This window comes from Stigmatopora argus, chromosome 2 (assembly GCF_051989625.1).
Source record: "Stigmatopora argus isolate UIUO_Sarg chromosome 2, RoL_Sarg_1.0, whole genome shotgun sequence".
In the NCBI taxonomy this organism is placed as follows: domain Eukaryota; kingdom Metazoa; phylum Chordata; class Actinopteri; order Syngnathiformes; family Syngnathidae; genus Stigmatopora; species Stigmatopora argus.
In genome coordinates, this window is record NC_135388.1 from 13,405,333 (window position 1) to 13,418,552 (window position 13,220).

The 13,220-nt window shown below is 36.9% G+C and overlaps 1 protein-coding gene across 4 annotated transcripts in view; it reads right to left on the reverse strand.

The window, feature by feature from the left end:
- The window catches only part of LOC144070630 (CUB and sushi domain-containing protein 1-like), a 332,478-nt gene that overhangs the window by 154,667 nt on the left and 164,591 nt on the right, over positions 1-13,220 (reverse strand). For all 4 annotated transcript variants that reach the window (XM_077594993.1, XM_077594992.1, XM_077594994.1 and 1 more), the window contains 4 exons: positions 9,389-9,583; positions 8,573-8,780; positions 666-778; positions 465-542 (listed from right to left, as the gene is read on the reverse strand). In XM_077594993.1, coding sequence (XP_077451119.1) covers positions 465-542; positions 666-778; positions 8,573-8,780; positions 9,389-9,583 — 594 coding nt within the window. The remainder of the gene's footprint in view (positions 1-464; positions 543-665; positions 779-8,572; positions 8,781-9,388; positions 9,584-13,220) is intronic.

Here is a 13,220-nt window from a genome sequence, read left to right on the forward strand (position 1 = left end):
CATTGCGGAACAGACTGAAGTCTGATATTTCCCTCAGGATGTAATACAGACCATAAATGCAACGTAGGGAGCGGTGATATTGGACTTACTTTCACTGGCTTAAAGGGAAACAGCTCTATTAGGTTGCCGCTGCTGGGTGTGTAAATAAGCTACTATTTGAAATCAAATGGTTTGTCAAAACAACAGCATTAATACATTCCACATTTCTTGTGGGAGTGTAGCTGGAGCACATTTCCATCAAATAGACACTGTCATCAATCTAAAGTAGGTAAGGAATATATGAATTTCAAATATTGTATTATGCCTTATAAGAAAGACTATGAGGAAAAACCCACTTCTTGCGTATAATTTATAATGTGACACAGCACTATATCTTCTGCTTTTGACCAAGACACAAACAATAACATGCTAAATAACTTTTTTTTAATCAACATGAGTAATTGTGCAAGTATGTGTTGACTTACAGACAGCATTTTTGTGACTGGAGTCTTTATTGGGCATCATTTTCACTCCTCTGGACTTCAACTCTATAGCCTTTTTCACTGCAGGATTAAAAAGAAATCAAAATGTTTAATATAGAAACAGAGTTTTATGAAAAAAATAAATGGTCAACTTTTTTTGCCAATAATTATTGATCACAACTCCTCCTTCTCTGTCTAACATACCTTGGTACTGAGCACTAAATCCTTTCCTTCGGTGATTGCTATCTGAAGTGAAGTGTATCCGCAGCCAATTCTTACTTGAAATGACTGGTGAGGGTAGGGTTGTACCAGTTAGCCTGAAACGAAACAAATACAAAAATATTTGTTTACATATTTGAGATGTATTTCAATCAAGTTTGACGTTGAAGTACAGGAACCCAAATTAAAGATGAAAAGTGAGCATTCTTTGTAATTCACACATGGTTGTATAACCCTGCTGACTAAAATATTTTTACATTAACACATCTCTAGTTGTATCAAAATTGTTAATCTAATGCAAAGCTTCCACAGTTCCTCCAAAATATGTAGAACTAAATAAAATGTTAAAAAAACAATTGCAGTTCCATTCCTTAAAAATGACTTTCCAAAGCATCACCACTAAGACTTTGTTGGTTACTGATGGTTGAGTCTTACGTCAGTTTCAACTACTTTTATTTTTTCTGAGGAAAGGCAATCTTGACAGGGAATAAAACATGTGTGTGCGTGTGTTTTTAAAAGTGGCAATATAAGTGCAATGACTAAAACAACTAAACCACCAAAACAAAACAAAAGAAAAAACTAAAAAAGTGATGTTTAGACTGCAAACTCTCCAGAAATTAAATAGTCTGTCACCCTCCCTCAAGCAATATGAGTAACTGCCCTTTAATAATGCCACAGGTAAAAAGAAGTGATAAAGAAGGGAAACATGTACAGATAAGGAACAGGTCAGGAAAAAGGTTGTTTGAAAATATTAAAAGAACTTTATTGGGCACTTATCACAAAAGATGCATTCCTGGGATGTTATTAGGTTAAAAAAAAGACAGCTCAAGAAAGTTTGGCATTTAAAGTATTAAAATCAAAACACCACATTGCAAATGTGTAAGCCACAAGGCAGTAGCAATCTAGTACACCCTGACTCCAGAACTATATTAAGGTATCTCTGAATCAATAGTAATGCTGTATGAGATATAAGCCCCCTTTTTAGACTCCGAGCACATGGAAGAAAAGAAAAATGCACTAGTCTAAAAAGTATGAAGTATGTATGTATTCATTGTATGAAGTAAAAAATGAAAACATACAAACCTGTATAATGTTTATATGTTTGGTGACTAATGTTAAGAGAAATAAATGATAAATGCCAGTGGAATGTGTTATTTTAAAAATATGTACCTCTGAAACACTACCATATACCATTTATCTATACATAGACTACAAAATACAACAGTTTGCACCCATGAGAGCATGAGACTTTGATATGTAAATCATTAGTTGTTGTACATCTTCTGGAATGAAATGCGCATAACTCCATGTCCTAGCATTACATTTTTAACTAGCAGAAAATTCCTCCAAATGATATGATGAATTTTGAAAACAAGCAGCTGGTGCACCGCGGGGGTTCCTCTGTAGGCTCATTTGTGTCAACAGTTCGATGCAGTGGGCCAACCTTGCTCAACATTGTAAAAATGAGTGATGCCGGTCAGATGATATAGTCATAAATAGATAAATAAATGGAAACCCATGATCCTATTTTTACATCAACTATTTTGAGTGTGTGATCAATAGCTTGTTGGCTGAAACGTTCTATTGTTTTTTGTTGTTTATTTTAATTCTGCCATATTTACTTAGATACACATGATGCCCTCTTTTCATTTACTGTATTGTTTTTCTTCCTCCACTATTTAAAATTACCGAGCAAAGTCTTCTAGCAATACTTCTGGGAGAATGTGACTTATACCTCATTGTCAGCTCTTTAGTTTTTCTATAAGAAAACTCATTGAAGAGAAAACAAAAAGGGGAGAATCTGACACTTCTGTTTCCCCAAAGAATACTCCAAAATTAGTGCAGTAAATATAAGATGGCATCTGTGTTCCTGCCACGTATATTTGCATCAGGATCTTGTGGAGAATGTTCACCTTGTTCAAGAGACATTTGCACACAATGGAAACCAAACATGTAAATGCACCTAAAGTTGAGAGCATACTAGGGAATATTTGTAATACCAAATATTCATTTTTGTAACGCGATCCATGGAATGGCACCCCATTAAATTGTTGAATTATTCAGATAATGATAAGCTTAAAACATACATGAAAAATAACAATGACCACAACAACAACAACAACAACAGAAAAGCATTTTAACAGACAAGAAATGTATTGAAGTGCAATGCTTTGCATGAAGATGAGGTGAAAAATGGGGGAGAGACATGCTGCATCTGCTCCATTATTCATTCGGACTGGCCAGCCACCTGACACGGGAATGAGGGAGCGGCGAGAGGTCAAAGAAGAGGACTGAAAAGAAAATGCAAATGAGAGGTGACCACAGATGGATCTTGGGGGAGGAAAAGAGAGTAGCAGAGCTAACTAATGATGTGCATATCTTTCTGAAGACAGTAGTGATAAAGCAGGTTGCTGGAAAATGGGAATAAATGTCACGGACCAAAAACTTTAAGAATGGGTAGACGAGGAGATGAGTAAGAAAACCAGATGAGGGACAGTGCGTTTAAGGGAATGCGAATCCACTTCAATCAAGAGAAGGGAGAGGATTATGGTGGTTGCGAGAGGGAGAAAGAGAGAGAGCAAAAACAAGAGATAGAAAATAAGAGAGAGAAAACAAGAGAGGGAGCAAAGCAAAGATGGAGAGTTAGGTGACAACTCGTCATTAAGGGTTGCGGGAGTGTTGGAACCTATCCTATTCGGTGGGCACTCTGAGATGAATAACCATTTTCGCTCACAGTCATACCTTGGGATAATTTGTAGTGTTCGATTTTTGTGTTTAATTCTTATCCAACAAGCAGAATACTGATCAGAATACCTTATTTTAAACAGGGATTGCAAATTCACACCATATTTAGTTCAGTTTCCCTTTAACTAAAAAGATATGTGCACACCATTGGCGTATCATGAAAGGATAAGTTTCAACCCTAACAGTTTATAGTACTACAATGGGATAAAGAATCTAAACGTCTAATAAATTCAAAGTCTCTCCTTGTGTTTTGAGCTGATGTAGAATGTCTGTGGGTTCCCCTCGGTGGTTTTAGGAGGTCTCACAGCAATCAAGGTGTTTGGAAAAATTGGAAGTTGTTGCTGATAATGATGTGCATGACTTTTAGCCAATGTGCAAGGATACATGGTTGGTATTTAGTATGTTTGCAGATGTGGTATTGTTGATTCATTAACCTACAATCTGCATGCAATGTAAGTGATGTAATGAGCATGTCCATGTCTACTCTGAAAAAAAGTACTTGAATTCTGAATGAGGTTGGCTTCTGTGTTCTTAAAATTAACAGTTTTTTAGAGGTATAACTAATTTGTTTTTGTATGTTCTATCAAATTTAAAGGCACAATAAAATATAAAGCATAAATATCTTTTTAAAAGTGGGTGAGCTCCTGAACAGCAATGTATTATGGGCCAGAGTTTCTTCAAATTATCAGCCGTGACCCCATTAACAAATTAATTTTATAATCAGCAACCAAGGTTTTTAAATTAAGCTAAAATCCATATTACACTAAAATGAAACCGGTTCATTTGATGTGAACATTTAGAGATTCTGTCAGGCTGTAAAAAAATGCATTAAAAGCTGCTCCTTGTTAAAATGGTTGTCTATCTTAATGAGTTTAGTGTATAATACTGGAAATTTGTGAGTTTTTTTGTGTTTGCTGCAGTCTTGGAAATGAATATGAGAATTGTAGTGGAGATCAGGGACCAAAATATGATTAATTGTTTTTTGTTTGATTTTTGTTGTTGTTTGAGAATGTAGTTCACTTCAGCCAAAAAATAATCATGTCAGTTGAATAAGGTGGCACTGCAATGACTTGGAATACCAGGGTAGAGGATGAGTGGAAGATAATATGAGAGGAGAATGAAAAAGGAAGGCTTAGCCAGGGGGAGAGTTGATTGTCCAGAAAAGAGGGGGGAATTGGAATGCATCGGCATTCAATGTATGCGGCTATGCTTTATCCACATTCATAAGATAATTCTTATCCATTTATCTTGCCTTCCTGACCAAATACTATGACAAACTGTAACCAAGATCATGGGTTTTGCAGTCAAAATAACGTTACAGATTGATGTAACGTAAACACTAAAATACGTGTTTTGTTCTGATCAAAGTTAAAAATGATAATAATAATAATCTGGGATTTTGTTATGTTGGTGAGATAATTTTGAAGTGGAGTTTCATCTTTTAGCCATATGAAAAATTGTAGCGGCCAGTACAATTTAGCTACTAAAATAATATATGGATTATACAATTTTAGAACTTGAACCATAGTGAAACATGAAACAAAAGTGGAATCAGTTATTGGGCAAATGGTAAGTGTGAGAAAAGGACTGAATAGGAACTATAAACTCTGCTTTGTTAGAAATTGTGGCTAAACATTTTTTGGTGTCTTTGAAGCAAGATAATATCCCAGGAGAACATATAAAATTTTAACAAAATATCTCTACATTGCCAGAATATTATTCTGACAAGTGTGAATCAAAGACTTCAATGTGATGAGTTGGGTCGAAAAGCATCAAATGGTCCCAGACCAATAGGTATGTAGTATGTGGGTGCTGGTTGAATACGTGTGTAGCGATGGGTGAGAGTAACATGTGAGAGAAAGTCAACACAACTGAACACATCAGGTAGTAGACAAGTAGACAGAAACATGGAACAGGAAATTGATTTTGAGACAACCAATCAAGAAAAAAAAAGATCATGTTGAACGGAAATGCCCCATCAAAGTTGTCCTGTCAGATGTCAATCATCCTCATAATGACCTGCCAAGATCCTTCAGTTAAGCTGTAAAGCATGTCTTCATCCCAAATCTTTTGAAAGGTAATCTGTGTTTTTTGGGGGATTCTGAATATTAAATATTGTGTTAATGTGCTATTTTATTCAAGCATGAGTTATCCCTGCTAATGGAACCAAAAACAGATATGGTGTTAGTGTTTGGTTCTAAAGAGCAGTGACCAAGCATATACGTAATCATGCAGGACTTAAACAAAGTAATTGGGCACAAGCACATTGACCGTTCATCATTTTACATTGTCACGGTCTACCTGTAGGGGACATAAAAAGTCTACATACCCAATATTTAAATGCCGGGTTTTGCATTTAAAACAGTATCCCGAGATAAACGATTTTCCCTAAAATGCTCATGCATCCATCTGGTGACGGCATCATTAGCACAATTGTCGCAATATCATTTACTACACAGGTGATTACGTTGTATTGTTAGATAGCTCTCCACACCACTTATCCATCTGTCGTATAGGTATATTGTTCCAGCCGAAATGTACTTATGTTTTACAGGTTTTCTTGTTGTAAGAGTCTCTATCAGAAACAAATCCTGTGCTTAAAAGATACTTTGCTGATTAAAAAAATCATTTTTGTTCTAAAATCTTAAAAGAAAATGGGGATTAAGAGGTAAAGTTTAAAAACGAGTGATAATGTGTTTGTAAGGGCATACAATCTCATGACAAATTGTGTGACTGTGTTGAGAACTAATCAATCACATTAAAATTCATGTTTAATAGGGGTGGGCAGCGGCCCAGCGGACGAGTGATTAGCGTGTCACCCACATAGTTCTAGGGTCGTGGGTTCGATCCCAGGTAGTTCATCACTGTGTGGAGTTTGGATGTTCTCCAGGCTTGCAGGGGTTTTCTTTGAGCACTCCAGTTTCCTTCCACATCCCCAAAATATGCAGAGTAGGCTGCTTGAACACTCTAAATTGGTATGTGTGAGCGTGAATGGTAATCCGTCTCCTTGTGCCCTAAGATTGGATGGCCACCGATTCAGGGTGTCCCCTGCCTGGTGTCCATAGTTAGTTGGGATAGGCTCTAGCACCCCCACAACCCTAACTTTAAAACTGTGTGTACTGTGACTTTCACTATAAATTCCCTTTATTTCATTGCAAAGAATTGTGCGATATGGGTCTTTGAATGTTAAGCTTTCCGAGATAAGGCAGGCAAGTATGCGAATGCATACGTGTTTGCTATCTGTCAGTGCCTGGGGACAAAGAGCAACAGCTCAAGCTGTCAGCAGGCCACTTAAGACTTGACATAGACACGCAGACATAAACATAAACGGTATCATGAGAACATCACACTTGATGCCTAACCTCTCAAATGGTGACAGGACTAAACACAATTATTTGCATACTTTTGTTTCTGTAGAGCAATTTTGACACCACCACATAAAATCAGCCTTTCTTTCACCATCATTAATCAAGCGACAGATAAGACAAAATATCAAATACAGTCACAGCTGCACAGCCTGAAATAGCCCTCCGTGCCCTTTTCATGCAAATACCTGATCTGCTTGATATTTGTATTTGCTGAATGAGTGGGAACAAATGTCATTTCACCTTGCACAGCTGTGAGGAGGCTGGAATTTGAAAATAAACCTTGAATGAATGCATTCCAGAGGTTTACAGAGATAAGAAAATACTGGAGGAGATTTTTTTTGTATTTTAAAATCTCTAAACTGATTTAATCAATGTTCTAATGAAACCAATTTATTTTTATCTTTTGAACGCAAAGTCATTCATCATACTAGAAGAAGGAGAGGAAAAAGTGGTGTCACAAAAAGCTAATGAGGTCCCTCGGCAATAGTGGCATTTCCGCATTTCCTCAATCAATTGATGTTTCATGAAAATTTGTCTCAATAAAGCTTCAGATCAGAATAAAGTCTACCAAAGTTGGTTTCTCTACACGGATGCGAAATGTTCAAATGAACGACACTATACTATGTTTAGCGTTTGTACATTTCTCAGCAGCTTGAAGTAAGACTGTATGCTTAACTAGAAGGCAGGCTCACTTTCTGCTCCAATGTATTATACGCCTTTAGAGAAGATGAAGGCAAACCGTATATTAATTGCTAAGAAAAAAAGTAACGGAGCTAGTATTGGAACAAAACTGCTATATTTAAAACACAAACATTAAAAAGAGGAGTGCGAAAAGAATTTTCCCTGCAGGCTTTGAACCATGAATTGGGAAGGAACACTTTCTCGGAGAAAATACATTCTGATCTGGTACATGTGATCATGTCAAATTTCTACCATAAGTAATGTAAAGTCATTATGTGAGTTATACATTCATTGCACGATACAGTTCATAGATGATGATCTGCTCTGTTCAAAAAAACTCATTTCTAAATTAACGTACACAAGTGCTCGCATTAGTTAACTTATCCATTGCCTTTTGACGAGTCAAAAAGGACACGCAGCTTTCTCCATTGTAAATGCCAATGCTACATGGCAACAACAGAATAGAAATACATACTGCACATGGTAGCAGACTTCAAAAAAGGCATATTTTTCTGTTGTTTGGAGATTTGTTGTTGGTCAGGGCAAAGGTAGGTGAGAAAGGAAGACTGATTGGGATCTAATTGTCATTATTAACCCTTTTCCGCCTGTTTTGATGGTTTGTGGATTTGACAAAATATATTTTTCATTAAAAAAAGCATGCTAGACCTGGTAATGTATTCTTCCTTGCTGACAGAATATCACCTACCGGCAGTTTTAAAGCTCAGACTGTCATGATGTGTCAAAAGTCAGACTGCATCTTCCCTCTAGAGATTAAACGACTGTATAAATAATAATTGATTTTCCTTAAACTAAAAGTATAGCAAGCCAGAGTGAAAATCACAAACTGAACCGAACAGTGGGCTTTGTGACCGGTTCCACCTGTAATGTGTGGGCTTGTACAAAGCAGTCTCTGATGTTTGTGTGGTTAAAAAAAGTCTATTTAAACATCATTTTTAAATGATTGACAAGCGCATGTTCTGGGTGTTTTTATGTCCATTGTACATTTAAATCATAAATAACTGTCATTTCTAAATGGTGAATATAAAGAATTGTGTGCTCTGTAGTTCGTTCGGCTGTGTACAAAGAGAAATTACTCACCATATGCTAGGTGCCTCTGTTCCGCTGATTTCCAGGAAGTCATACTTGTCTTCCAAGAGGAAATCATTGAAGACAAGAGCTATCGTGTCCCCGGGCTCAGCGAGGATAGACCATGTGCAGTCCAGATTATTGTCATACTCTGTAGGGTAGCTGGGACTGGTGATTGAACCTGCGGTGCCTCTTAACGTGCCGCCACACGCCCCCTCCGCTGGAAAGAAAAGATTGTGAATGAATAAATGAGATGTGATGGATTGTTTGGACACTTGCCTGTCTGTTTCGGTAATTCATTTTTGCACTCTATTGATGTGAGATTTAAATGCAACACTTGTCTATACTGTTTATCCCCGTTAGGTTCATGAGCGGCCTATTCTATCTGACTTTAAACCACAGGGGTCTCACAGTCTGGACTAGTTTCCTTGCAAGAAATTGACTCTAAATCCTATCCTGGGATTGTTCAGCTGCTGTCTTTGCCAGAACTATGTAGAGGTGTCTGGTTGTTTGCAAACTAATTGACGATTAGAGGGGCTTTGTGTCAGGGTGTGATACTTCCTTTGGTTCATAGTATGGTTTAATACAAGCGTTTACTCTACTGTTAGGCAATCGATACACAGGTATTTCTCATCCTTTCCCAGCCTATGACCGCATGATCTGGTTGCTCTGTTCTCATGACCCAGGCAATTATTTTTGTGCACTTTCTGGGTTAATTCTGGAAAACTACTTTGTGAATTACCAGCCAGTAGACAAATCCGATGGGAGATAGTGTAAGTGCTTATTTAAGTCAAGGATGAGGAATAAAGAAAGGTAAAGTGCTCTTACCTCTACAAAATGGTGAAGGGAAGTCCCACTGTGCCCCACTGCCCGGAGAGACGATACATGTCAGGATATTATGTCCTTCCAGGACAAAACCAGACTCGCAGCTGTAACGGATTTTGTCACCAATGTTGTACCGTGCACCATGGATGACTCCATTTGGAATGAGTCCAGGGGTACCGCATGTATGGCTGGGCAGTACTGAAACACAAAATATCAAAATTAATTACAATGAAGATAATGATCTTAATCATATGCTGAAAGATCATTTCTCCCTTCACCTCCCTAACATTAAGAAAATGTCAAAGGATGTCAGCTGTTCAATGTCCTGCATGGTTGCTGAGGGCAGGGCCCAGACGCATTTATCCAAAAATAAATAGATAAAAAATAAATGAATGAAAAAATAAAGTAAAGGCTCTGCTGAGGCTTCATATGATGAACTAATCAAGACAGTAAGTGTTTTAGCAACTAAGACCTGGCCAAGATAGCACCGTGACATTTTGTTCAAAAACTAGAAAGAGAATATCCCATAAGGTCTAGAAAATAGCTTGATTAAGTACAATGCGACAATCCAAAAGAATACCTCTATATTTGGTAGTCTTAATGAACACATACAAAATGCAAAATGTATGTTTTTAAGTGTTAAAATAAAAATAATTTAATAATGTAAAATACTGTAAAAAAAGAACAAGATGAAAAACACAATAATAAATTAGGTAGTCTCTACTTGAGCACAGGTGATTTTTAGTTACATGTGGATGAATTGCATAAATTGAGGTGCAGTAATAATTTAAAACTATGCTATTCAAAGAAATAATGCAAGTACTACTTCTAGAGGGACTGCAAATAAAATTCCACTTAGTACATAATGTTAAATCATAAAGTAAAAACATGTATGACATTTGTTTATGATCCGTTCTAAATGAGCATGTGCTGTCAGCAGTTATTGGACGACACAGTGGCAGCAGCTACAGGGAGCTTGTGGTTGAACAAGGCCAAAAATCAATCTGCAGCCACAGCCAACATGCCTCAGCTCTGCAAAGAGGGCAGCAACATAGTCACTGAAGTACCAACCTGGAAAAAATCCATCAATTCTAACCCTGGTGTCTGCTGTGTTCTTATACAACTAGAGCATGTTAACTTGTTGTGAGGGCAATGTGTATCCAAATGCCGTGCATGTGTGGCAGTGTGTGTATAAAATAAAGCCTGTCTATATTTAAGGGATACTCAGTTTAATCAGTTTGTGAAGGCTGTTCCAATTAAATACTGGCATGGTAATTAGACAAAGCTTCACCATGAGACCCTGAGAACTAGGACAGGAAGAAAAAGAGGGGCGAATGGTGAGAATGATAAGTTGACAAGAGGGAAGAAAGCAACAGGAGAGACCCAAAATGAAGAGATGAAAGGGAGGTGATAAGACAAAGACAGTTTATCTGACTTAACTCTAAAAGAAGAAAAAAAAAAAGAGTCCTGAAAGCAATTGATGTGAGCACCAAAAAAAAAATGTCAGTATGTGTCTATGCACATACTGAAGCCACCTGATGGTGGAGTGGTTCTCATGCCTGACTTCAGTGCAGGTAGTGTGGGATCGATTCCCACTTATTGGAGGTGTGATTATGATTGGGAGTTTAAATTGATGTCTGCACCCTCATGAGCCCTACGACTGACAGGTAACCAGTCTAGGGTGTAGACTGCCTTTAGCCCGGAGTCAGGTGTAATTGATTTTGAAAATGAATGATATAATGTATGGTTCATTGTCCAGTTGTGTTTTAATGATTTCTTTTTTTTTTTACACGATGACACTAAGACAGTTTGCATTAAACTACAAGAGACATCAAAGAATGTTAAACTTTGATATGTTATATTTCGTCCAAATTGTATTTCGTAATGGGGAACTAGTACCCTCAAATATTTAAAGCCAGAATGCATTGTATGTCCCAGAATGTGCAAAATATGTGGTCCACTACCCATTATCATGTTTGTGGAACAAGAAACATGTAATTTGTCATTGTTTAATATTTATTAATTATAGTTTTTCAGTAATTGTAATTTAGTGTGTGTAAGTATTTTTTAATGTTATATTTTATTCTTTATAGTTTTTTTTACTTTAGTTTTTCAGGAAGTTAACATAAAATCAAATTGTGTCCTGAGATAGTATTTCATGTACTACGATACCATATATTTTAGGAATGGTTAATTGACTTTTTTATTGGATGAGGTCAAGCTTATGAGCAGTTATACTCAGCAGACCAAAAGACCAAATATGGCACTGGCTTGGCTCTAAAAGAAAAACTCAAAACCCTGACAATACTGTGCTAGGCTGGGACGAGACAATAAAAGGACTCATGTGTCTCAGCCAAGTGATTAGTCATACTTCAGTGACCATACAGCCTGGTGTTTGCCAGACTGCCGTGTTTCAAGCAGTGCACTGCACTAAGGTAGTCTCTCATTTCAACCATTGTCTGAGGTAGTCATCTGAAAGAATTGCAGGAATATTTTATAGGGGTAAGGTAGACTCTGACACACAACTCAGGGCTGTGCTGTCAGTCACATTATTCTTTTGAATAATTAAGGTTAGGCTGGTAAAATGTAATCCTTTATTATTTAGATGAAATATGGATACCCACACACTGATTATATTTCAACAATTCATTTTCTATATTGCTTATCCTCAAAAGGATTTATTTTTTTTTAAATTAAAGATGTCTTAGCTCTTATTTTTACTACTTTTACAGTAAGTATGTATTGTGGCGGCACTGAAAGGCGTTTATATTTTTGGTGACCTTACTAATATGACAACAATGTGTTAATACATGGTGTTTGTTACATTGGGTTTATATCACTCTGACAACCTGAATCTAGACTGCCATAGCAGGGTAAAATTAAAACCTCTGGTCCACTTCCTACACAATCTGATTAGATGAAGTGTTCCTTAAAACCATGCCGTTTGTGCAGATGGCTCCACTGAGTTAATGACTTAAGTTAATAAAAAATGTGGAGTATTGTAAAAAAGTTCACATTCTTGGCTTGTGATTTTAATTCCACAGCAAAACTTTGTTTCATTAAGAAGCAATTGTGCTATCTAGGTTATATAGGCAATTCTTTTGTGTGTGGGATTTTGTGTGGTACCTGAGCATGCATGCTTGTATTTGTGTATTTTTGTGCTGTCTAGTAGAATGACCAGTGAAGCATATTTTGTGTATGTCTCTGCAGGCTGTCCATAGCCTGAGAACAATTAATTGTGATGCTATGCTCGCTCAGTATAAAGAAATAAGTCAATTATAGAGGGGATGCGAGGATAGTAAAAAAAAATAATATGGATGAAGAACTGAGATATTGAAAAAAAAACAAAAAACAAGCAGATCCTTTAAAAAAAGCGAAATAACCCGACTCATGTCATCTGCACAACCATTTTCTTCAGTTTTCTATCTCTTGGTATAAATATGTATATGGTGACGTAAATTAGCAAACCTCATGCTAAAAATAGCCAAGCAAACAGCTTTCTGAATATGCTTTTACAGAAAGACTGAGGCCATTGCCTCCGGTAAGGAGCCAACCTGCGAACTGGATGCATACCTAATGCAGTCAACCCACTGCACATTATACATGAAAAGGCAAGGGCCTTCTACATGAGTAAATCAGTCAAACTGAGGCCGCAAAGTAATTCTGTTCAGGTTTTTCGGTGCAACTATATAAGTGGGAAAAGATCAAGTAAGGTAAGTCATACTACAACAACAGCCCTGATTATAAGTTATTTAAAAACCGTGAGATATAAACACTGATTTGACCTTTGTCTTTTACTATCATAATTCTAATCCATTAATGACCTTGCGTTGGT